This window comes from Pezoporus wallicus, unplaced genomic scaffold (assembly GCF_028554395.1).
Source record: "Pezoporus wallicus isolate ANWC-B61680 ecotype Strahan unplaced genomic scaffold, APGP_CSIRO_Pwel_v1 contig_5069, whole genome shotgun sequence".
Lineage (NCBI taxonomy): Eukaryota > Metazoa > Chordata > Aves > Psittaciformes > Psittacidae > Pezoporus > Pezoporus wallicus.
Genome location: NW_026642361.1, coordinates 3755302 through 3782695, shown reverse-complemented (window position 1 = coordinate 3782695; position 27394 = coordinate 3755302). Strand labels below are relative to the sequence as shown.

General features: G+C 39.5%; 1 protein-coding gene across 4 annotated transcripts in view; it reads left to right on the top strand.

Annotated features, from left to right (window-relative positions):
• SYT1 (synaptotagmin 1) overlaps positions 1–27394 on the top strand; it is a 357216-nt gene that overhangs the window by 323233 nt on the left and 6589 nt on the right. For all 4 annotated transcript variants that reach the window (XM_057429544.1, XM_057429546.1, XM_057429543.1 and 1 more), the window contains one exon: positions 26490–26623. In XM_057429544.1, the coding sequence (XP_057285527.1) occupies positions 26490–26623 (134 nt within the window). The remainder of the gene's footprint in view (positions 1–26489; positions 26624–27394) is intronic.

The following is a 27394-nucleotide window of genomic DNA, read 5'->3' as shown; positions in this document are numbered from 1 at the left end:
TTTCTGCTGAATAGATTCTCAGAGGTAGGAAGCTATGAATCACTCAGGTAGCAGTAAAGCACATCAGCCAAACAGGCATCTAGCCAAATGACTAGAAAATAATTTGCAAAACCTTTTCAGTTGGCCAGATGTCACTGAATCACAATAGATATATCTAAAGAAATCTGCAGTGCCGGGCCAGAGTTTTGGTCTGTCATGGGTACCTGAGAATACAAACATCTTCATGTAGGGTAATAGGAACAATATTGTTGTTGTGGTTTAAGCTTAAACCATAACAATTGTGAAGCTGATCATTTCATGATTTAAATGATTAATCGTGTCATGTGTAAGATGTTTTGGAATGCGTATATAGCAGCATGCCTGTTGTAATAATGGAAGTGAACATAAGAGAGTCAGTGTGGGAGAAAAATAACGCTAGAAGAACTGCAACTGGAATTCATAGTAGTGACAAATGAAGACGTGAGAAGAGACGTGGTTTCCAATTTGTTACACTCGGTGCTTTGGTCAGTAGTCTATAGTGTACAGCTATTGATGTAGTAAATAAAAGCCTGCAAATACTGCTTTTCTATTACTATGCAAATCTCTTGCGTAGGAGTAATGCTTCTGCAGGAATGGTACTGAACAGGTGTCATCCTCCCTCACTCCTACACTGTTTCCAAATCAGAATAATTTGTAGTTCTTATAAGCAAGACACCCTGGAAGAAATGAATAAACATTCCACCTGTACGACATTAAACTAGCGTTCTGCATCATATATGCAATCCTACAAGGCATATGCATGGGATCACTGTATGTATACATCAAATTAATAAAGCATAGAAGCAGAGTTTTTGTTAAGTGACAGACTTTTAGTTTATCAATTGTCGATGCTTATTTCAACTGAACAACTGGAAATTTGTGATTTAGGATTAAAAAAAAAAAATTGAAACTGTGACTGTATTTCTAGAGCTCAAAAAGATTGAGGTGAGATTTGTGTCATACTTTATAGTTATGTTAATAAATCCAAAGTATGTCACTGGTCCGTGGATGCTTAGGGCTTATGAGTTGGAGGCAAACAGTACCAAAAGCCACATCTGTATCTATGTACTTGGTATCATACCATACCATTATCTGACAAGAAAAAAATCCTTCCAAATGATTGCCTCTCGTGTGATAAACAATAGGATTGGGTTGGAGGTAAGGAAAATTAAATGGCTCCATAGCTCAGTGTTCACTTTATACAGGAAGCCTACTACTTCTTTGAGCAACAGTAACTTGCATCTGGTAGAAACTTGCACTGTGGCTGATTTCAGGTATTTATAGACATACTGAGCTAACTGTTGCCTATTGCTGGAAAGTGCAAATGCTTTCTCATCTATTTTGGCTAGGTGTCATGCTTTACGAAAATTTGTGCAAACCATTTTTGTAATGCTTTTTTCAGGTTTTCCTCCTTTCCTCATTTTTATGGCTTCTCCAATATCCAATAACAATGTCGGCTTATATGCAATTCAATTATTTTGGATGAATCCTGTTTTTATCACTCTACAAATTACCTTGTGAATGAAAGAATAAAACAGAATTTTACATAGAAATACTTTTATTTTAAGGAAATCTATATCCATCTTTTATAGTGCTAGTTTAATATACCCTACTGTACAGTACTGTCACAGAACTGGATGATTGACAAATACCTTTATCAAGTTCATTCTCTTTTCACAGCATGTGTGAAAGAAGTGTGTTATTTTTTATCTGATACACTTAAATGACATTATCCCAACTTATGCAGACAATATTTTTATTATTTTGCCTACATGAAGGGTGTTCAGTATCAAAATTTTGAAATACTGTCTGGCTGTTCTTTTACAACTGATTCTTATCCTGAAAGTGATTTATGGACATCTTGAAATATGGATATTGCATGCCCAAGTTCGATTAAGCTCAACATAACTCTTGAGATATGTTAATGAAAGCTTTTATTCAAGAATGGAAAGTAAAAACACCTTGTCTTTTGTGTACAAAATCTGCAATTCAGTAGTAGTCCATATTATCCTGACATGGTTTAGCCTCTAATTCTTCAATACAGTGATCATGTTAGATTGGATATAAGGAGGAAATTCTTTCCTGTTAGGGTGGTGAGGCACTGGAATGGGTTGCCCAGGGAGGTTGTGAATGCTCCATCCCTGGCAGTGTTCAAGACCGGGTTGGACGAAGCCTTGGGTGATATGGTTTAGTATGGGGTGTCCCTGCCCATGGCAGGGGGTTTGGAACTTGATGATCTTAAGGTTCTTTCCAACCCTAACTATTCTGTGATTCTGTTCTATGTTGTTACTGTTTATTTGTGCACAGTAATCTCGGTCATGGATCAGGCTCTAACTTGGTTAGGCTGTGTAAAGAGACAGTTTACAATGGTAAACTAGCAGTGTTGTGAATGCTAGCCTCCAGCTGTGAATAAATTCTGACTTTTATGTCATGTAAATACTGCTGTGCTAGTACAAGTATCAATCAAATTAAAAAAAAAAAAAGGCAGTCTGAATGCTCTTGTTTGCTTTAAAGAGTATTGCTTACCTCAGATTTGTTCCTGTTACCTACCTGTTTCACTTGCAGTAAAGTGCTGCTAATTATTAGATTTATTTATTCCATCACTGAAGAAAAAATTGCATATTGTTGAGTATTTTCAGAGCTTATCTAAACTGATATTCTGATTGTAGCTTGTGCAATGAAATAGAATTGATACATAAAACATTCGTAGTCTTGGGCAGTGTTTGTATTGCTGGCTGTTTGGGAAAGGGAGTATCTTACTCTGTTTGTATGTGCATAGAAAATGAAATCTATTGAAAGAAAACTGATGAAAAAGACATTTCTGTATATGAATGACTAATGCTAAAATATATTCAGTCCCTTTCTAGAATTGTATTGATCTCAAAATAAGACTCCAAGCAGATTTCTGAACATCAGTTTGAATAGAGCATTATTCCAGATAATCATAGGCTGCAAAAGAATCTTGAAAACAAGGGAAAAACATTTTTCTAGTCCCATGTAAAGAAAACTTTAGAGCTTGGTGCTAGTAATTTGAAAAGGGGAAAAAACAGAAAAAGGCAAAATAATAGAATCATAGAATACCAGGTTGGAAGGGAGCTCAAGGATCATCTGGTCCAACCTTTCTTGGCAAAAAGAAGCATGGACTAGACCAGATGTCCCAGCACTCTGGGACGAGGTGTTAAATGTTCATCTTGTGTCCAGTTTGAATCTCCCTGGGAGAAAACACTTGGGCCCATTGTCCCTCTTCTTCTCCACATGACTCCTAGTAAAAAGAGAGTATCCGTCATCTTTGTAGCCACTCTTTAAATAGTTTAGCATGGTGATAAGAACCCCCCTAAGAGTTCTTTGCTCAAGGCTGAACAAACCCAATTCTCTCAGCCTTTCCTCACATGGCTTCCCAGTCCTTTGATCACCTTTGTGGCCCTTTTCTAGACCCTCTCCAGCCTGTCGACATTTAGTTTGTATAGCAGGGTCCAAAACTGAAGACTGTTCCAGGTGTGGCCTGTCAAGCTGTGAGTAGAGTGGACAATGACACCTTTAACTCTGCTGGTGATGCCCTTGTTGATGTAACCCAGCATCCTGTTGGCTTTCTTTGCCACAGCAGCTCACTGTTCACTCATATTGAGCTTGTTTTCCACCAGCACCCCACGTCCCTTTCCACAGAGCTGCTCCCCAGCTGGTAGATCCCAGCCTGTGCTGCACTCTTGGATTGTGTTTACCCAGGTGCAAGACCTTACACATGTCCTTGTTGAACTTCATAAGGTTCTTGTTAGCCCCCTCTTCCAGCCCATCCAGGTCTCTGCCTTCAGAACTGTCCACTTCTCCACTCAGTTTGGTATCGTTGGCAAACTTGGGCAGGGTAGGCTTGATCCCATCTTCCAAATCACTTATGAAGATATTGAACAGTGTTGGGCCCAACACTGATCCCGGGGTACCCCACTTGTGACAGGTCCTCAGTTTGAAAAGGAGCAATTCACCACCACCCTCGGGGTGTGGCTGGTCAGACCGTAATGGGTCAGTTTCTCTAGGAGGAGACATGGGAACCCTCATGAACTAATAAATATTTTAACCTTTTGAAGAGTAATATCGTATCTGCCCCATTTAAGCATTTTAAATGGCTATGAAAATGCTCATTTTGCTGTAACCAATGTATTGTGGAGGTATAGAAAATAACCAGTAATATTTTTTTCTTTGTTTCTTAGTTTCTGCTAAAGGCAAGGGCTCTTCTGAATATTGTGATAAAGTTCAATTTCAACATCCATGTTCAAATTGAAGACAGACGAAACAATGTTTGTAGGACATATTTTACTAATTTATTATTTTATGGTCATATGAGCATTACTTCTGATAGATTTTTGTGCTAAAAAATGAGGTCAGTATAAAATCTAGGCAGTAATACATTAGCAGATGCCTTTACTTTTAGAAACTGTGAACCAAGGCAGAGTGCCTTTCTCTATGGATAGTGTGCATTTGCAAAGTATCTTACATACTGAAGATGATCTATTGTTGTATTCTGTTGGTACTGGCTTTAGACCTAGACAACCTGCTTACAGATTTGAGGCTGATGCTGTAAGGGTCTGAAAAGTGTTTGCAGCATCTAAAACACTTAATGAGCATGAGCAGTAGATTGCAAAAAGAGGTTACAATCTCAACAGTAAATTACATCCCCAGATGCCAGAGGGGGACATGGACTATCCTCCTCAAGAGAGAAAGAATGGAGGAACAATTAAAGAGTTATTCACACATAAATGAAGACAGTGCATTCCTAACATGTATTTTATTTATGGTTAGGTGTGAACAAGACAAATTCTCATGAGGGAAAAGATAGTTTTCATCGCTCCTCAGTCCTTAAATTGAACTTCAGATTGAGAGATGGAAAAATCATTATTAAGGAATTGGTCTAGGGGTGAGCATGAACCTGATTTTCTAGTTCAACAAAAGACTTGTTCAATCATGTAGCTGTGTGTGAAAGATGATGTAGAGACCTTCCAGACTGTAGAGGCATTGCTGTATACTCATTCAGCACAGATGTAAATAATTCAGCCAGATGCAAAGCATTGAGACCAGGTCTGAAAAAAAAGGTGTCATCCCATTATTTTGAGCAACCAAGCATGTCATGTCTTTTGTTCAAAGAGTGTTCCTGATATTTTAGATGTTGGATGGTGTGTTTAGGGTCAACTTTCCAAGTTTTGACAAGTATGCCTTTTCACTCGCTGGTCTTAACATGCCTAGTGGACCTGACTATTGATCTAAATTGAAACAGGCAGAATGATTCAAAAAAAAATTGAGATGTCACTAGGGCTTTTATCAAAGAGGAAAATATTATTATTGGTTTTGCTTAGGAAGCTGAGAGCAAAGAAAATGAACAAGGAACAAAATAAAAATGATAGGGAAAAAAGACAAAGTGTGTCAGAATTATCCTAATGCAGCAGGTAGTTGTTCTGGTCTGGTGGATATACTGTGCTACAATATCTGAAACAGTGCCCCTGTTGTGATTCATTATCACCATATAGCACTGTTGGAATTAATAATAACGAAAGACAATCATAAACTGGTGATAGAAATTGTGGTGTTCCTACATGGTTTTATAACTAAGAGTGGCTAAATAACTGGTTTTGTGGAGATAATTCCATTATAAAGAAAACAAAGGTAACCTTTACAGATAAGTACCTACATAATTTGGTCTCGTAGGACATTACTGGCCTAATTCTCTGCTTATCTGAACAGATAAATTTCACCAACGATGACGGTGATGTGCCCATTTATTCTAGCAGGGAGCTGTGCGCAGTTTTAAATTATCTGATATTGTCGGAAGTGCCTCCTTGTCTTTGCTTTGTTAGAATCAATTTCTCACTGTTTTCTCACTGGGGTTGCTTCAAAGGCATCTTTGGGCAGCACAGTTGTTTTTTGTGGCACAGGGACTGAGCCTGGGATCAGGACCCAGCAGGGTGCTGGCCAACATCTAAATATGTATCACAATATGGTCCTTACTCTTTTTTTGTGGGGGAGAGCCACATAATATTCACTGATCAGCGGTCTTTGCCTGTTGAGCAGTAGCTGGGGAACTGTGTTTCTTTGACCATAAATGCTGTAATTGTGACTGCCTTTACTCTGTGTGTCACACAGCATTCTTACTCAAACAAAAATCCCACTGACTCACCTCTCACGCACTGACTGCGTGCTTGCTCTGCCCTAACTCGGCAGTCTGCAGCACTCAGCCAATTCTTATTTCTCACTTTATCTAAGTTTTTGTATTCAGTGTTTTTGATTGCCAGTAAATCCAATCTGAGATGCCTTGTTTGTGCAAAACAGAGTTACTTTATCATGCCAGAGGAGGACTGACAAACACTGTGAGAAGTAAATTTTTATTTCCATTATATGAGAGAATGGCATGAAAATAACAATGTTTACTGAAGTGTTTAGGATATTAAGTCAGCAGGTTTCAAAAAAGGACTAGTTTTAGACTCCTCTTTAAGTTCCTTAAAACTTGACCCTACCACGGTTTCTGCTCGTGGGAATGAACACAGCCAGGAGGATTTTCCAACTTGGCATTTGGAGAGGGTAAAATCTATTCAGAGCAGAAAGCCAGATCTTCTCCTTCCTAGGGGAGTCCCCTCTACAGTAGATTATTAGCTACTAGAGTGCACCATGCCTAAATTATTCCACTCTTATAAATAATTAAATATTAATTGGAGGAGGGATTTCAACCCCTTTCACCCTTTTACCTTTCAAGTAAACTTTTTAACCCTTAGGTTCAATGCTCCTTCTTTACTTCTTTTTCTGTCTCTCACTCTAGGGCTTTTTTTTTGTCAGAAAAGGCCAAGCAGGTTTTGGAACCCAGCTCCATGACTCCATGGCCCCTTTGAATTATTAAAAAATAAATAAATCAAGGGAGAATAGTGATGTGAAGTCTAGCTGGCTAGCACCTTGCAGTTCTTAAACATCACATTTGAAACCAGTCAACTGCTTTTATTGACTCTTTGCCTGGATATGAACAGGTTGCTGTTTTTCCAATTGTATTTGGTTAATTCTGCCAGGATTTAAATCATGTTTTCATCCAATCCTTTTGAAGACCTATAGAGAGCTACAAAGATAGACCCTTTCCAGTTCTTCTCCTAATTACTGCTTTGAAAAAGTTACTGCAATCAACAGATGAGAGAATTTACCTTCTTTAAACAACCTGAATATATTCAGTACTGTCATTGTACCTTGTGAGGATGGAGGCACGGACCCAGAGGTAGAGTGCAAGCTGGATCATTTTTTGAACAGATTACACGATATTTATATGCTTCCAAGCAATTAGCCAAGCACATCTGTGTTTGCCTTGCGGTTACATCAGGTGAAAGGTCTGATTTTCTTATCGACATCCTCTTTCCAGTTCCGATGTCCTTGTTCACTGCCAGTTCCAACATCTTCCAAGTTCCAGTCAGGGACAGGTCACTCTTAATTGCCTGCTGTAGTTCCTTCTACTCATGGTCACTCTTAATTGCCAGCTGTAGTTTCTCCTTCCCATGGTCTCTAACAGCTTTGATACATTCCAACCCCCCACAGTACTACCTGAATCTGTGGTGTCACGAGTAGTTGTAACAGTTGTGAGTACTTCTCGAAGGTGCCACTTTATGCAATGTAACTTAACTGTATAATTGTTCTCAATTACTAAATCAACTTTTTGAATTCTGCAGTAGCTGTGTTAAGGTGCTATTTTCAATTCTTAATATGAAAACTAAGTCATTAGTGAATGCTACCACATAAGCTAAAACTTCCAGAATGAATCTATGAAGAAAGAAAAGACTGTATCCATTTCAGAGATACTCATAGCTATTAAAAGATTATTGAGTTTGCTGGATTTCTTTAAATTCTGTCAAAGCACCTCAGAGCAATGAGGATGGTTGATAATTTAAGTAATAAGAGAGTCATCCCATGAGACTTCATACGAAACCAACTTAAAGACAGAGAATATGAACTAATGGAGCAGCATGAAGTCTGTAAATCTGGTTCGGCATCTTTCTAAAAGATCATCTTTAGCTTGGCGAGAAGACACCATCTTGATGAAGTCATCATTTGGTGAAACAGTGCACATGTATGCTAAAGTTCAGATTGATTAGTAACAGTGATCCTGCTTTCCTTTTGCATGTACAAATAAAATTCCATGAAAAATAAACAACAGGGGAGCTTGTCCACTGAATTCTGAAAGGAAATATCTTCATTGAGGTTGCAGTCATGGGCAACTATTCATGGAAGTCAGATGTCCTGTGCTGTGAATCAAGATGATCTGGATATTTGGGTATGATCCCTCAAAGTCTGTTTAAGAGACGGATCCAGTTTTTATAAACAGAAGATTGTTACATTCTACAGTCAGGACATAAAGAGTAAGCAGGAGAAATAGTGGTTAAAGTGTTCCAAGTCTTTAATTCCATATTAACAACCCAGAGCAAGAAACCTGGTGTTTTTAATTGAGCATGATAAAATACAGAGGTCCCATGAGTGCTGCACGTCAGGATGAGGGATACCAGACTTCTCAGTAATCTTTAGGATAATAGTTAAGCTGTATGCAGAGCCTTTTTTTCTCCCTTTCTAAGCAGCAGAGAAGAACAGATTCTTTTTGGGTGATTCAGAGGGAGAGCATAACTCAGGTACTGCTCCCCTCATGACTGCGTGAGACCAGCTGCTTGAGGAACCATCAGTCATGCACCATGTGTCAGTACTCTCTCTTATATCTGTTCCTCTTGCTTGCCACCCTCTTTCATGCTTGCCAAAGCTGAAAGTTTGATTTTCTGCAAAACCAAAGCAAAGCAAAATAAACAGGCACCATCTGAGAGTTATGTGGCACAGCTGTTTTGTTGTGGGAACTGCAGGGAGGGGTTTTGCATCCAGAACTTCAAAACTGCCCTTTTGTCTGATTAGTCTTCTAAATTGCTTTATTTTCTCCCCAGGAGAGAACCTAAATAATAATTGAGAAAGCAGCCTTCTATCACACTTGAAGATGGAAGGGGGCTATAGGAAATTTAGTGGAAAAAAAATTACAGTAAAAACAGTGTAACACAGGCTACAGTAGTTAGAAAAATATTTACCAAAGTGGTGAGAACACCTGTGTGGGTGAGTTCATGCTGACCTGATAGAGAGCCAGCCAGTACAGATCTGGTTGTTTTTCTACATCTGTTTTGGTGATTTACGCAGTTCAGTGCGTTAGTGATGCCCCATCCTCTGAGGAGGACACCAACAGGAATTTTTCAGGACTTTATTTTAACTGATTCTGACTTCACTCAATTCTGAAAATTTCCCAAAAGAAATGTCAAGGAAAACTACAACTAAAAGGCCTTCCTGACAATGCTTTTAAGGCTTTTAGCACTGCATGTTGACAGTGGCTGAAATGGGAACTAAGACAGAGTAAGTAGGGGACAGGAGTGATATTGCCAAACGCAGGTTTCCAAATTTTTGCTCTTGGCTTAAAAAATAAATGCATTTTAAGTACTAATAAATAAATTATTCTTGATTTGAAGCTTCAGACTTATTTCTAGCCATGATGGTTAGAGAAGTTAATTTTTTATTTGAAATGCAAGCTGTTAATCTCTCTTGATAGCATAATCTCTCTCGATAACATTTTACGCTTGATAAAACATAAGGTTTTGAGAAGTGTATTCTATATCAGGGATTGCAATAAAATCACAAGAATTGGCATCTGTATATGTTCCTAAAGTTTGCATACAGTTGATTTTGCAGTCTCATCTAATGATACAGTACTTACAGGAGCTGGTTGCTGGCTTGAATATCAGAGTTCTTCATGGGTTATCTCTGGTCAGTAAACAGACTAATGCCTTTAGAATATGGTCCAGATTCTAATACATACTGAAAGAGAAGACAGATGAAAAAGTAAATCCCAGGACTCATAAGCAAGTAGAAAGATCTTAAAAATACATTTTGATATATATATATGAACATATATATATGTTACCATTTTTATATGGTTATTTTGCAGAGTTCTTGGCACCTAGTGTTCAATATCAGCCTTTACCTCGGACTTTCTAGTTTGTGAATGCCACAATGCTCTCACAGGAGGCTGTTGGGAGGAAAGGATTCTGCCTGCGTTTTGCTGGAAACCCCTAACATTAAGATCAAGTGAATCTTTGAGCCTCAGGACAAAACACTCACTTTCACTCTCATTGAAGCAACAGTTTTTTTAAAAATTACTTTTGCCTTCTGCTATATGTATTTCTTAAATAAAAGACCTTATCATTGACGGCAGCTAAAACTCTCCCAGAGCATCTTTCATCCTGGTTCATAAAGCAATTTAGGACATCTGAAAACTTTCAGACTGTTGTAGCAGTGCAGCAGAAAATGGGTTGTTACCTAAAGTGCCCCCAACAATTTTTCCCTGAAATGTGTTAGGTGTTTGAATAATAGTAACAACCTTTTTGAAGTTAGACTGCTTGCTTTCCTTCACTTTGGAGATCAGCCATTTTTCAAAGCAAAGAAGTTTTAGCTAAAAGTTTCTGAGGTGCCTAATACTGTATTCTGGCCCAGTCGATAACTGCAAATGATAAAAGGCTTTCTCTCAGGCTTTGTACTCTCTGGCAGCATTAGAAACTGAATGAAGATATACGAGATGACACAGCAGGCTTTTTAATCCTTTAGAAATGGTTGGCAAAGTCACCTCTTTACTTACAAAACGCAAAATTTATAAAGTCGGGATATATGGGTATTTCTTTAAATAAATGTCAAATCTTTTGGTAATCTACTGGATTTTCACAGTCTGGGGTTGGATGACGGATAATACTTTAACATGGTGTGATGTGTTTATGGCAAGTTCAAAAGTTTACGAAACAAAGATGCCGATAATTCCAGGAGAAGTGGGGAAAATGCAGAGCCTTTGAAAAGCATCCTTGGGATTAGCTTACGGACCTGTCTGGAATTTTCTGTGGTTAGAATGAGAGGGATGCTATAAAAAATGAATCTGAAATGCTGCCGTGTAGCACATAACATGTTGTAGGCAAATTTATGTAACAGAGCTCACTTTAAAGCTTTAAAGACACTTTAAGTCTTTATTTTGTGGAATTCTAATCAAGATACCAAATGTGTGCAGGTCAGACTCAGAGTTTATATTCTACCTAATTGGAGGAAAAGCTAATTGACAGAAAATTGTAGCAGTATGGCAGCTATACTTTTCACATCTTTTCCCTGTTCTTCTTTGCAACTTGCATCTTTTGCTGCAAACATTACAGCAAACCTCTTTAGACACTAGCTCTTAATTGAATTAACAATATTTTTCTGTAGGTTGAGCGGTGTCTATGATAAAACATGTAGTAATTGTCTTGCAAAGGAAAATCTGGTGAATGTACTGCAGAGTTAGGTCTTTTGTAAATACTCTGCCCTGCTTGTGTCTTTTCAGTCAGTAGTATGGATATCATATGGAATGGAAAGGAACAGGGATTCAAACCCCACTGTTCTCTACTCTCCTTAAATTCCCATCCAGCACACCGGCTTTTCTTATCAGCCACAAACATAACTGAGAAACCAAGATGCAACCTCCAGCTAGAAAAAAGAAAACTGAATTCAAATTAGCAGCAAGATGGCTGTAGGCTGTTACCCAGTTGCATTCTCTGGGTGCCACCATATTGCCTTTCAGGGTGAATTGGTCTGAATTTAGCTTTCACCAGAGGGCTCTCCCAGGGTCCAGTTTCCAGGCTCCCACTGGTGATGAGTGCTTAGTGGTGTGATGCCCTGTGAAAGTATGTGACTCCTCTGCTGGTTGGTGTCACAGCCTGCAAGGTCCTATTTTGCCTTCTCTTGACTTGGGGGTGTTGATAGAAGTATCTTGATGCAACTTCAACTGTATTATGCATAATTTTTATGTGCTAATATTCATATGTTTGTAGATATTTGGAGAGTTAAGACTAGCTTTCAGAAAATCACCATGTTTGGAGCTGACAACAGCATGCAACTACAATGCCTTAGCAAGAAAGGAGGAAAGTTAACAATGATATTGGTATGCTAGAGGGTGAGCGCTATATAATTAGGTAACTGCAGCTTTATTCTTGTCTGAAAAGCTATAGAAAGCCATGACTACCATCCTATTTCTGCATTTCCTCAGCCATTGCTTATTTTTATACAGAGACAACATGCTGGTTGACAGAATCCTACTGATTTTCTTCTCCTGAACAAATACAAGACACATGCAATATTCTTTTATATTGTTAGTCTACCTCCTTCCACAAACCACCTCTCCTAGCAAAAGTGATAGTATTTCCATGGGCAAAATATGATTTCTGCTACTATGTTTGTACCCTTTTGAATTAAATTCTGTGGGGGAATCACCCCATTCATTTTGATTGTGTGAGACAAGGGATGCCATGGGAGCCTAATGGCTGAGGGTTAGTAAAACATTGTATATGACAGTTCACTACCCATTGCAACCAGAGACAACTATCATGAGTGACATGCAAGGTTACAAAGGCTGAAATACTGTTGTTGCTCAATGTATCCATCTACCTACTTTTTTCTTACTGTCCAGACTCTTCTTTCATGAAATAGCAGATGCTAAAAACAAAGCTCACCTGAATTTCAGAACAGAAACCCAAACCTTACCTATTCCTTGATATTGTTAATTGTGCTGATATGCAGGGGGGTGAGTACTTGTGCCATGTGAGAGGAGGGGGAGTGGTTGCCCTGTGGGCTGCCGAGGGTCAGGAGGGGGTATTGCACATCACCATATATGAGTCTGATTCATGGCCCCAAACCCCAGTGATACTTCGTCATACCTGGAGCACCTGCATCTTATTGCACCCTTTCTTCAATGGCATAATGGATTAGTTATCTTACAGACCCTCTCTAATAAAGATTGCTCAAATACATCCATGCACACACAAGGGAATGTATTAGCAAGTCCTGTGCTCTGCACTCACACACAGAGAGCTGAATCATTAGCAAAGCTTGTACTTCAGGAGAAATTTCCTATGGACTACAAGGCTGACCACCTTGTTAAATAGTGACTACATCTGTGACTATGGGAAATCTTGGTGAAAGGGCCATGCCGGCTGTAAACTGAAGGTTATGTGAGTTGAGTGAGAACAATTTACACTGGCTCCACCACAGTATAATGATGTCTTTCCAGCCAAAAAGAATGCGTTAAAAACATTTGCTGATCACTGATATGTATCTTGGGATTATTTCACTCTGCAGCAAAAAAAAAGATAAGGAGTGGGGTTTGCTTGTATCTGTGAATCTGCTTTTGAGCTCTACTTCAGTTGGCAGCATGTTAAAAGTAAAAACAGATAAAACAGCAGTCAGTTCTACTGCTTAGGATGTTTTTTAATTATTATTTATTTTGTCTCCTCGCTCACTTTGCTTTTCTCATTTGGCTGGAAGGCAGACGCGTTCCCTGTCGATTTATCTCTGCTCAGCCAGGGGCTTTAGCTACTTGGTTTGATACCTAATATGGTAGTGACAGCAGATTTTGTCTGACTTCCAGAGGGCTCCTCTCAGCTCCTGGAATGCAGTAGGGAAGGAGCCCTGCAGAGACCAACAAAGTCAATTGTTGCACTAATGCTAATAAACACCAGAAAATGGGCTTCCCCACATGTGCTGAAATTCCTGCTTTCACTGCTCTCTAAATCACTGCTTTTGTCTTACTTTACTGTAAGGCTACAAATTCTTTCCCATTACCCAGCTGAATGGTCTTTCTTGGCCACATCAGAAAACATATTTTTCAATATGTTTGGAAAACACTTCTCCATCAAAAAGTTTATACTAATGTATAACGGAAAGCATGCTGACACACTATCAGTGGATTAATTATAGCACAGATGAGGAATAGTATGCTATGGGAATTACAAAACTTGGAATTTCCCCTTTTATTTTGTTTTTCTTACCTATTTTATTCAACACACTGAGTGCTCTGAAATACCTGCTACCCATTATGGAAGGAAAACTATTTTCCTTCCTCCTCCCCCCCACACCCTCCGCCCCTTTAATAAAGTGTTCTTCAGGTAATAGGCTGTCAAACTTGCCAAATCTAGAAATGGCCTTTGCTAGTGACATACCAGAATCCAAAGGATTAAATTCCTCCATCAAGCAGGGTCTCCAGAAGGTTAATATGGAGTTGGAAATTAATTTCATTCAAAATACAGAACAATAGTGTGCAGTGATGACTTTGTGATAAGCATTTGTTAAAGCTAAATCCTCCCTAAGCCCAGCAGTTGTTTTCCTTTCTGCTAATGGCAAGCTAACCAGAGGCACTCCCTCTCCCTGTTTCTCTCTCCCCCAGTCTCTCCTGAGGGTATCCAAAAGGCAAGTTTATTGTTTGCTAAATCTGTTTTTTCTTATTTTATAATTAAAACCTCAGTTCTCCTTAGGTCATTCTTTTCAACATTTGTGATCCTCATTTCTGCCAGGAGAACTTCCTGTCTTCCTGAAATCCACACATTTAGTATTACTGCTTGCTGATTGCCATTACTGGCATGTACATTAAACAGAGAATATTTCTTATTGCTGATGAGTGACTGTCTTGACTTTATTCCCCCTTCCCACCCCTGCCCCCTTCTGTGAACAATAAAAGAGGCCTATTGTCACTTACATACTGACTAATGCAGAAAAATATTCCATAGGAGTTTCCAGAGGAAGGCTGAAGCCTGGGACTCCAGGGGAATTGGTTGTTCACATTCTTACCAGTGATTTTTAACTGGAGTTAGTTAGATACTTTTGAAAATGTACCCATCTACAACTCCAAATACTTGATACCTTTGAAGAACTACTCTGAGCGTGGCATGCATTGCTTAAAAAGAGTGTTGCTTTTCAAGCTTAGTTTCACTGAAATTATTTATATTCTCTTTTAGACACAACAGTTACTGCCTTGAAAGTGGTGTGAGCCACCTTTCCTTTACAATGGTCTCAATCTATTGATTCCAAATAAAAACACTTGGCAATTTCACTCCTCTGTAATCCTCTTGCTCCTCCTCATCTAATAACCACAAACACTCAGGCTTGTCTTTTCAAATGCTCCTGCCTGCAATTCTGAAGAGCCAGAGGGTTTCTGAAATTCGTATGTGCTTTCTGGATTCTTGAGTTCTTTGATTTTACTATAGATCGTGATCCCTTGACTAGACTACATCAAGATCTTTTTTCAATGAAGTAGAACACAGAAGTATGCTGAGCTGCCCAGATTCAATATGGTTTGTCAGTGAAGCACAAGACCAGATTGCTCCACCGCTCTTGTACCAAATTGGATATCCGCGATATAAATTTATTGCAGGTATCCAAGCTGAAAACTGTCATGTACCTTTGGATTTCTCATAGGTTGTATCATATTTGACTGCTTTTTAAGCTAAAGTTGTGTACAGTAAGTAGTGAACGTGTCAGTCAAATATCCATTTGTGCCATTAAATTGCGGGGACAATTTGAAGAAGAATTTGAGTACATTGGGGCATGAGCTATTGGTCATGTTATCAGAAATACTTCCATCTTTCACCTAATAATGCCATTTATCAAGTTGTCTGTCCTCTTGTCTTATTGCAGGACTAATGTTCTCAACAGCAGAGCATTCTTACTGCAAATGCTGTTGGCCTTGAATACTTGTTCTTCAGCCTACCTTGTATGGTAGCCCTTAATACCTCCTGGTCATGTTCTTTCTTCCAGCCTCTGGCATAAACAAACAAGGTAAACTGCTTGTTCTACCAAGGACTTGAGCACTTCCATAATTCTTCAGTGGCTGTAATCTAGATGTTACTCTTGTCTAAGTAAAAATTTGCCTTAAGTTTCGGGTCACTGCTTCTCATTGTGTGGAATCGACAGGAATGCGAGCAGGCATGCAGCCTCCCAGCCTTTCCTCTGCAAGTAGCCAAGTTAAAAATCTGACCTTGAGGCTTTTCAACACTATTTGTGTGTGTGTGATGCTGCAAAAGGGGTTTCCACTCAGCTGTCATTTATGAAAAACAGATACAACTTAGCTGAACTCAGTTGAAACTGCTGATAAATTCAGCCTACATTACAACTTCTTGTGCTGAGATTGAGATGAAGATGTTGCCCGTCCCAAGGAAACCTGCTTTTGTTCCTTACTGTGGTTAAATTTAATCCAAAACAAAGCCAGTCTTTGCAGCTGTATCAGGAAGAGTATTAGGAAACACCATTCAGAATGGCCCCTTCTACTCCCTGAGCAGATGCAGTTCTTGCCCTGCAGTATTCCAGGAGTCTTCTCCTCACCACCAGGAAGCACATCAACAGGATGTGTCCTTAGCCCTTGCTCTTGGCAGAGAGTAGGGAAAGGTTTTATGTGTCTCTGTATCTGAACAGGCATGTATAAATGTATCATGGGTTGCTTTAGGTTTCATATATGAAATTGGTGCCACAAATAGCCTATATGAATACCCAAAATACTTTCCAAATCCTGTTTAACAGACACTGGATGTGTTGGGAAGCAGGCAAGTGAGGGAAAGAGAGAGCTGTAAAGTATCTTCTTTGAGTAATTCTGAATGCATTCATGTTTTGTAGGCTGAAAGCAGGACTGCAATCCTGCTTCCATTTACATTTTTTCCTTAAAGCACAAATCTAACAGAAAAATAATGAAAATAGAATGAGAACTGATACTTATATAAATATAAACTCATTGGAAAAAAAAGTAGTAGGAGTATTTTCAAATTGAGACTGAAAATCAGATGCTAATGGACTCCCTTTATATGCAGCCACTGATGAATGAAATGTAGTTTGAAAGTCTTGATATGCTCCTAAAATAAATACCGACTTTGACGAAGCATAACTAGGATCAGCTTCACAGCTGCAGAGAAGTCAGATCAGGCTGCTCTTACAGGTAGTCCCTGATGTTGTAAGACTTTTTTAATTCCTTCTATACTGCAGCATTCCTGCATTATTAACTCTCAGTGCTGCTTAATCATCTGAATCAAAAGCCATCTCTTTCACGTTGTCTAAGACTGAAAACTTACCTCTATAAGAAAAGCTCATTTATAAAGTAGAAGCAATAAGTTTTTATTAAAAACATCAGAAGTATTTTGCAGTATATTGGTTTGCATTTTTCTGGTGACTCATTTGTATGAGCTAAGGTGTTTGGGTGTTTTCTACTCTCTTGTACATAGATAAAACATCCTGCTGCTTTGCTTTTCTATTTTTGCTGTCCTCTGCTTCTCCTCCCAACTCACCTAACATTATTTCTGACTGTGAGGGTTTGGAATATGTGGCCTTATGTCTTGAGTGTGTTGCTTTTAACCTTCTGTGGGAGAGGATGAAGATTACCCTTAAGCAGGATGTATTCACTTTTTTCCATGTAAAGACTATCACAACACAGTAGTACCATGCTGATGTGCAGTCAGGCTATAAACCTTATTGTGGCAATGTTGACACGAAGAGTCTGTAGCACAAAACATATGTTCTTTCTACAGTAAATATACTAGTTAGACCAGGTTTGGCGTTTAATAGAGTTTCTCTGTGTTTCAGGGTTGAGTAATTCCTCTGAATGAATACTGCCACTCACTCCAATGTGGGGTTTTTTATTACCCAGTAATACTGGAACTCCTGTCTGCCCTCAGTGCAGCTTGAAATTAGGACTTGTTTCTCCTCACACCTGCCAGGTTTGGGGTTTGGGGGTTTTGTGATGGGTAGGTTTTAGGGGGGAGGGGAGTAACTAAAAGAGGAATATATTTGTCCTCAGTCACCAGTTTATGAAGGGGAAAAAAAAGTCTCAACTGTTTTTGGAGGAAGAAAATAAACACACATGAAAGGTGGCTCCCTACCACGCCGCAGTGTCCATAACGTTGACCTAAGTAAAGGTGTCTCTGCGCTTGGCTGTAACAAAATACTATTTTTGAATAGGTATCGTCTACCCTTCTTTCTGAGTGACCTGACTTCCTTTCAGCCAGTTCTTTCTATGAGCAAAGCCTTTTACTACATGAAAGAAATCCCTCTTTTTTTTTTGCTTTTTCCCTGTTATTTTTTGGGTTCCTGTCCTCTCCCGTGTCTCTGTGTGGCACAGAACCTTTCCTCTAGACAGTCATTTAAGCTGTTTAAACCTGGAATGACAGAGAAATATTGCCATGCAAATAGAAATTCTTGACTAACCCAAATTTGTAAATCCCCCTGGGTTTCTTTCAGTCAAGTCCCATAAAATCTTAATAGTCACAGCATTACCTACTGGGATTCCTAAAGTAGGTGCCTTTCCACCACCATTCAGGACACAGGGAAATAGCTATATGCAGTAAATATTCACAAGAGCAGAGGCCCAAAGGTGATGATCACACAGGCAGGGAAGGCAAGGGTTGTCGAGGAAGGACGACCTGGTATCAGCCTTCGCTCCGCTGAAGTAATTGAAAGGAGCACAAAAAATACAGTGTTATTCTCAGCAGTGCAGACTGAGAACCTGTTTCACATAGCTTACAACCATGTCTCACTCTCTCCAGAGGTGGGAAATGTAAGTTCAGGGCCCTTCAGCTGACAGAGAGGTCTGGAGAGCATTTCCTAAATCAGCAATTAGCAGTTTAACCTCTTGGCTATCAGCAAGAGAGGGGTGGAAGGACAAAGCCAGTTTAATTGCTTTCCTTTTGTAAAACAAAATGGATAAGCCCAAAAAACCCTAAGCTGGCACAGCTGTAAGAAAACAGCAGAGACCCAAAAAGAGGAAGTGTGATTCCTCTCCATCATGCTTTCTCGAGGCATGTTGAGGCAGTTCTCCACCCAGGTGTCTGGCTCTTCAAACCCCAGTCTTTGCCTCTTGACATTCTTCATGTGCTCGCCTTTTCAGCCTGATGTTTGAATTGTGGCCTCTACCTGACAGCATGTGCTTCAGAGTGAGGTAGGGTAGTTCTGCCTCTATCCCGAAGTATTGATAATCCCATCTGCATGGCCTTGTTAGGTAGCCAATACAGATCTGGAGGGCTTTAAGGTACTCCCTAACACTCCAGTGCGATACATAATTATGTACCCAGATCCTGTGGTTTTCTGCTAAAGCATCCCACTTGGTCTGCTCTTTATAACCTTGGGTTGTTTGCATTTTTCTATATTATGTGCTTCTGCTTCTCTCTCCACTCTTCTGCCTGTCATTATTCCTCTGTTGATGTGTATTCCCCCTTTTGTCATCCCCAGTTCACTTGAGGACAGTGTTTTGAATCTCGTTAAGCCTCTGTGTATCATCTTTGGGTATTTTCATTACCACCAATTTAATACATATAAATTTAATTAATTTTTTTCTCTGTATCATCAAAAGGCATTACATAAATTCAGACTCAGCAGTCTGCCAGAATTTGGTGCACATACACGGAGCAAGGTTTACTGCTTTGATGCTTGTAGTTTCCATGTAATCACATTTATGAAGTGCTTGGTTGAATTACTTTGCTTTTCCACAAGAGTATTCTGTGTTTACCACAGCCAAAACTCAAGGTGCATTTTCCTGTTGGTTCAACCCACGTTTGCTGTGCTTTATAAAACCATTTATTTGTCTGTGGGTAACTATGCCGAAATGATCTGCTTGGTTGCAAGAGAGACAAATCAGCTGCCCTTGCTCTGGCAGTAAACTTAATCATAATCTCATAAGCACTAATTTGTGCTGGTTTTAAATAAGAGTTCTAGCTGCTTTTTTTTCTTCAGTCTTCTGCTACTTTCCCCATCTGGTGCTGTAACATTTGTTGTTATGTTCCAGTTGGAAGCGCTGTGGGTGGAATTGCAGACTCAAGTGCTGGCTGAGTAGCCCTAAGGCCAATGTGAACATTTCTGTTTCCACTGTCAGCTCTACATGTTCTGCAACCTCAGTTTGGGATTCTCGGGTGAGGGAATCATTGACCCACGCTGTTGGGTTTACAGCACCTCCTTCTTCCTAAGGCTCCCTGGTTCTCTCAGTTCAGCATTTCAGTATCAAGCTGATGTTCATCTAACTGCACAGCAGTGAAGAGTTGTTATTTTGAGACTGCTTTGCTATACTCTTCATTTAACATTTTTCATTATAGGCAGGCTGTTAGTTTTTATAAATACCAGCTCCTTTTTCCCCCACTGTAAATGGATTGACTCCATTATTCCTATGATAATGTGTCTGATGTTATTGAACATGAATTGCAAATATTTTCATTTATAAATTACCCAGTCTTACAGAATTTTCTTTTAAGTGTGCTGATGGAAATATGTAATCCAAAGTCAGCTACCTTGTTATACTATGACATACAACGTGAGAAGGAAAGGGCCTGATGGCCAGTTTACCCTCTGTGTGTGCATGTACTGCATCTGGAGCAGTCCACCATGGGGCATAGATAGACTTAACAAGTATAATATGAGTAACAATCCTCTTTTCAAGGAAATGTGGTGAGAAAAAACTCACAAACCCCACATTTTATGCTCAGAGAATTGTTTCTAATAAGAACATTTTCCAATATTTCCTTTGAGACATTGTCTTCTCCTTAAAAATAATGTTCCAACTTTAATTTTCTCATTTGTGGAGGAGGGTAGAAGGCCCAACAGCTTGTGTCAATGAGTATAAACTATAACTTTTATTCAATCTAGAATATGCCATAGCACTCCTTCTTAGTAATTGTACCTTATATTGCTTCTTCCCAGATAATATATTTTCCCCCTCTGGCTTTCCTTCCCATTACAAGCTTTCTATTCATCTGAAAAAAATACTGGTTTCAACAATCTAGGCACAATATCATTCTAAACTCATTATTTCAGAGACTTTAATTATCAGCTCTCATCCATACATGAATAACCAGAAGAAAAAAAAGTCAGGTCAAACTATCCATGGCCTGGACACCACAGGCATCGTGTGAATCATCCCTCTCTTGGGAGAGGATTTATATGCCCATGGAGGGAGCATCTCCCACGATCCTTGGGAAAAATCAAGACATTTGTGGGAACCCCAGGGAAAGTTCATCCTGATTTGCTCTCCATTTAGAGCCCTGCTGCTTTCCATAGCACAGCTCTGGCAACTGCAGCAGTTGCTCTCCAAAGGCAGAAGTGAGCATGCAAGTATTGCTGATGCTGTCAGCCTTCATCCCTGGCACAGTCTGTAGAAAATAAAGTTGTTTGGTGTATAAAATTGCTGTTCTCCTTGCTGCCCACTCCCATAAGCTAAGAAAACTTTGTCTGAAGGGTGTTTGCACAGAGTAGGACCAGGTTAAGGGTGCAATGTTGAATCTAGCACTCCTCCAGCTATGGTCTAAGGCTCTGGCTAGGCCCTTCCTCAGCTTTCCACCCCACTGCACTCTGCAGCTCATGCACGCTGCATGATGAGTGTAATTATGGCTTTTCAGCATAGAACTAATGACTGACCTTGCTAGTACCTCTGTCCTAACCACGTTGTCAGAGGCATTTATAAGGCTGCATTTCCAAACCTGATTTTCTTCTTGCATCAGTTTTCAAGCTCTTCAGGAATCCGTTCTGCTTCCTGGAAGGGAAACTCTACTGTCTGCTGACACCTTTGCTGTAAACATCGGTGATGTGTGCTTTGACACTGCTTTGGCATAAATTTTCTTCTAATGGGGAAAAACGTGCTAATCAGAACCCGGTTACCCCAAACATTTTGAAGACAGAAATATAGCTAAAGGCAGTTCTGGCACTGTATTTCTTCTTTGTTTCTACGTTTCACTTGAGAACATCTTATTACAGTGTTTCATCATATGAAACTTTATTTGGTTGTATACATAGCTAGTTTGTTCTAGCTCGATTTTTTTCCTATCAATCATGTTAGGCTTTACTCAAGGCTTGTGCAGGGTTTTCTCTGATCCCACCCCACAGAGCTGTGTGGGACTTTTTTCCTTAAACTGTTAGGCTCTCCCTGCACGCATGCTTGGGACTGTAATTGCACACACACTCAATTCCAGTGTTATCCCTGTAGCATCTTTCAAATCTGTCAACTTTCTAAGTGCTTTCTTTTCATATTGTGATTAGAGTACAGAAGCCTTTAAAATGTTCAACAAAGATGGGTACCATTCTTCTGTTTGCATTCAGAATAAACCACTGTAGTTAAACCATGCCAAGCTGAGTACGTTGTTGAGAGTTTTCTGCTGAAGGTCCATACTGCTGGAAGTCGGTGCGCTGAATTCTCTCCTACCTAGGTAGAAAATGATTTTTCATTAACTACTGATCCCTGTGACAAATTTTTCATCTTAAAATCCACTGAGAAGCAGTCATTCTCAAGTTCCACCTTTTCCTCTGACATTGTCATTAGCCACAATTTTCTTCTTTAGAGTTGTGGGTGTTTTTTCAGCTGTAAAGTTTGCTGTTGTAAAATCTCTAATAATGAAGTGCTTCCTGTCTACAACGTGGTGGTGATGATGAACTAGTGGTTACTTTAAGAGGGTTCTAATTGTGTATAAAAGTTTCATGGTCCAAATGATGCCAGAAGTCTTTACTTGATGTTACATACCTTTTCTATTGCCTTTTAAATAATGTATTGGCATCTTACTACAAAATCCAGGGAAAGACATAACTGCAGACTTCAGGAAAACAAACTGTGTCAGCTGGTCCCCCAGTGCTTTAAAAGCTGTTCAGCAGCCTCCCTTGAGACGTTGTTTTAAAGTCTACAATGCACAACTGGTTATGAATTTTACATCTTTTTAGCATTCATGGGTAGACCGTTAATGAGGGAATAAATAGCAGAATTTTATTTAATCCCACACATTGCTTAAATGAATTATTAGGCAAAGAGTACAGAGCCGTTCTTTCCCCTTAAGCAGAGGGACATCTGTGGTGTTCTAGATGCAACATCCCTCCTTCCAGATAGATGACAAGGTCCATCCACAGATATTTGTGGGTGTAATGTGGATCCAAATCCCCATTTAAGTGAAAGGAATAAAACTGGAGGGAAAAACAGAATGATGTTCCCCTCTTCTTCCTCCAGTGTAACTGTTTACATGAAAGCACATAGGCTATCTTGTATCAGTGGAGCCAAATAAATAAATAGTTTGACCAAAGACAGATATTTACTGTGGAATAACTATGCACAGTACATGAAAAGAAATGCTTATTTATTTTCCTTGACATCAGATGCAGACATTCCTACTTGGTCAAAAGAATTCTGCACTTTATACCCAGCCTCTGCACTTAACAGACAATTTATCATTGCTGGGTTGCTGTATCAGTTCTGTCATCCTTACTAGTCTCTCTTATTCAGTGAGACTATTTGCATATTAAAGTATTACTCAGCATGAGTAATGGTGCCATCACTGAGGTTGTGTTGCAAGTAGAGAGAAAAGATGTTTCCAGTAGCACTAAACCTTATCTCAGAAAAATCACTGGAGACTGGCACTTCCCAGAGCTTCTGCTTTCTTTTGATTATCCTCCCTTCTTCCAGTAATTGACTCCAAGCAGTCCAGCTTCTGTTACTTGGTGCAAGAGAATCTCTTTTTCAGAGATTTATTCATGAAGTTGCAAGAAAGTCTGTTCTTAGGTATCAGGTTGTCTGTGTAGGTCACAGGCAGATTTCTGGAGAGTTGAGGGAGTTGGGGTTAATGTCCTGGGATATAAGAGAGTGTAACTGGAGATAATGCAGTGGTGGAGGGACATACATATGAGACACAGAAGAATGAAGAGAGGGGAGAACGAAGTAAGACCAGGACACTTCCCAGAAGTAGGAAGTGGATTTGGAGTCTGTCGAGGATAGACTCAGTTAAAATCTCTTGTGGCCCATCCATGTACTTGAGCTGGACACCCCCTTCTGATTTGAAATGCTTATGTGATGTGTAAAATTATTTAATACCTTCCTGTGAAACTAGAAAAGAAGGAACATGATTTCAATCAAGTGGCATTCAATTTGTATTTGGATTAGTATGACAATTCTACCCTTGGATGAAAAAAGGTAAGGATATTGTGTCACACGTTATGCCCCCTTCTGTGCTCTGTTTGGGACCTCTGCTTCTGGAAATTCTGCAGTATAGTAGCAATCTGGTGCCATTTGGATCTTTCATACTAAACATGGGGCATTTGACTAACTCAACCCCCCAGGGAAGCAAACAGAAGAAGGTGATCAGGACATGAAAAAGAAACCACAGAAACCTAGCTTCTGGGCCCTGTCTTGTGGCCATGAGTTATCTGTGGTCAGATTTTGCTTTAATACTAGCACAAAGATAGAAAATCTAGAAAGTGAGCAGAAGCAAATCACTTAAAGTGAAAGTACACATAGACTCCAAACATTTGCACGCACTACAATTCTAAGTTAAAATACTATTCTCCAAAGTGGAATGTTTATTGAGATAGGAATATATCTGCACCACTGTATGAATCATTGCTCTACAGTTCCTTACTGGCATGTGAGTAATCATCAAGTCTGTGTATATTGTGAATGTACAAGAACAGGTCGGTAAAGGATTGGCTTATATTGGCTGTATTTATTTTAATAGAATTCTTCAGTTCTAATCCACTTAATAATAATGTGTTACTGTACTGTTTAGCCTCCCAGCTTGTTCTAGTTATGCAAATTATGCTTTAGCAGTTTCTTACCTCATTTACATATCCTAACATTCTACCTCCTTGACTACTAAACTTTTTCACTCTACATTGGTTATACCTAAAACATTATTTTCATGTTAAAACAATTGTGCATTCAGCATGGAGCCACAGCAAAAGTAATGAGGTGAGTTTTTCTGGAGTACCAACTAATGTTGAAGGAGTCCAGATTTGTCTCTTTTCCAGCTTCAAAACACTGTATTTGGTGATGTTGAGCTCAGTACTCAAAAAAAAACCAAAAAAAACCAGACTTCTGTTGTTTTTTTGCTAGCATTTCTGCTCTTTACATGATATTCCTGAATTCATATATTGTGCAGCCAAAAGGAAGCCTTGCAATCCCCCATCTAGCCTTGAGTCTAAGTCTACCCAGATTAAATATCTATTTGAATTTGAGTCCTTTGAGGGAGAAGGAATCTTAACCCTCTGTAACAAGAGTTCATCACAATCACTGAGAAGCCCTTCCAGCTGTTTCAGTCTTACTACTAAAGTACATTACTATTTCTCAGTTAGAATTTGTCTTGTTTCTCACTGCAATTGGATCTTATTATACCCTTGTCTGCTGGCTTCAAGAGCCCACTACCAAAACGATGCTCCCTTCAGAGGTACTTTAGACTGTGATCAAGTCACTCCAGTAACTTAACAATCCTGAACATCTCAGTCTTTCACAGTAGGGCATATTTTGACTGTAGCAGAATGCAATTACTCTTCTGAACATGAATTTCCTTTCAGAGTCATAAAGCATGGTTAGCTCATAATGATATGATTTAAGTTCAATGTGCATTTCTCTTCTTCTTCTATAGCCCGGTCCTTTTCTCAGAAGGGAAAGAAGCCTTTTCCCTTGATAATTTGCATTCAGGCTCTCTTTATGTATGCTATAGGTGACTTGTGGCTGGCTGGCGCTTTGAATAGCTCCTACCAGCTCATTAGAGGGAAGTCTTGCCTTGACCTACATCACAGTTAAGCTGCATAAAGCCAAGAGAGGTACCTACCCAAATTTTTGTAAGAGTACCATGGAGGCTGTTAAAAAGGGTGAGCTTGGGATGCTTCAAATAGTGCTTCAAGGTAGACCTAAACAGAAAAACAACTGAGCTTAGTGAAGGTACTGACAATTAACACCACCATTAAGAACTTCTAGTTCATTCTGTAAATGAGAGCATTAACTCTTGTAACAGATTAAGGCCTGACAGCACTAATTTTTTTAAGCAGGCAAAGTTTCCATTGAAAGTATAGCTACTGAGAGATCACTTCACAGAGATAACATCCGTAAGAGTTGTGTTTGTGTGAGGATCACCTGATTAGGAACTGAATTGGTTCTGTTAATTCACCACCAGAAGCTGTACAAAACAACAACTGGAATTCAATGCAGAGTGGCAAAACCAATACGTAATTTATACCGATACACTTGGCTTGCACATTACCTGGCTGCAGGCAGCACTGAGGTAGGGAGCTAGCATTTAATGGGCAAAGTCCCTTCCTTCCATGCAGTCTGGTCACCCACCAGACCCATGGACACTGCACTGTGTCAGTCACAGCCCAGTGGGGAGGTCAGAGGATGGGAAAACCATGGTGCAGCTCCTGCCCAAGGAGTGATGTGAAGAGCTGCTGGGTGGTTTCAGAGCGGCCAGCCACCCAAGCACTGTGCCCACCATGTGTGCGTTTGGCTGTGCTCACAGCTTTTGTGAAAACCACTCCACAGTCACATTGATAAGAAATGTTTTCTGTAAATAAATAAATAACGTTGAAGTAAAAACACTTCCAGGGTGGTTAATGAGCCTTGGAGTAAAGTTAGGCACGAATTTGCCCCTCCTTTTTGAAGTTAAGGAGATAATGCAATAAATGTTTTGTACTTTTTTCCATTAGGAACACTTCACAGTCATACAGGCATTTTTCTATAGTGGAAATTAGGACTTTGTTTAAATACAAGCTGTTTGTTGCTAAAGGATTTTGTTGCTTTTTTTTTCTCATCAACTTGAATGTGTGGGATTAAGGTCTGTAGAAAACACACTGAACTACCCTGCTTAGCTCTACCTCTTCTCTTGACTACTTAGATCCCTATGTGAAGATCCATCTGATGCAGAATGGTAAGAGGCTGAAGAAGAAAAAGACTACAATTAAAAAGAACACTCTGAATCCCTACTACAATGAGTCTTTCAGCTTTGAAGTACCATTCGAGCAAATTCAGGTAATGTCAGTGTTTTGTCTTCCCTCTGCATTTCGTTCCTCAGCCCTTATAAATACTTAACAGGAATCTGGTTAATTATCACGTGTGCATGCCTTCATTAGCACCTAGGTGCCAGCCCCATGCTACGTTAGATGAGTGTGACTGCTTCAAGAGGGAAATGATAAAATGTAAGGTACTTACAAAGCTTTGATTCATCAGTGAGAAATGGATAACTGACATTTTCTGTTAACATAAAATGGATTCTGGAAAAAAAAAATTTACAGGGAGATAGTGAATGAATGTGCCAGCAAAAAAGGCACAGGGCTAAAGGAAAAGGTATATATATAGCAATTCCCCCCAGATTATTTGAAATAATAAATTGGCATCATCAGCTAAATTTGTGTTCCCTATGCATTTATCAGTCCTGTTTACTAAAAGTACTGCAGTGTCTCTCTTAACTTAAGTAAAACACAGTTTATTTAATCACAGCTTTTTTTCAGTTATTCACCACACCATGAAGACTTTTTCAGTGATGCCTGTGTCCATTGGAAACAGACATTTGAGAATCTCAGGGGTCAGTACTAGAGGACCTGCTCTCTTGGCACTGCAGGGTACAACAGCAGTTGTCCAGGTACTACTGCTGGAGAGTTCAGTGACTAAAATTAGGGGCCTCAGAAGTGACCACAGTGAGTTGGAAGTCACCTACGTTAGCAGTGGGAAATACCAGGACAAGGCATTGCGTCACTGTTTTCAGGGACTCAGTTACCTGCCTTTGGAACAGTGGGAGGTAAA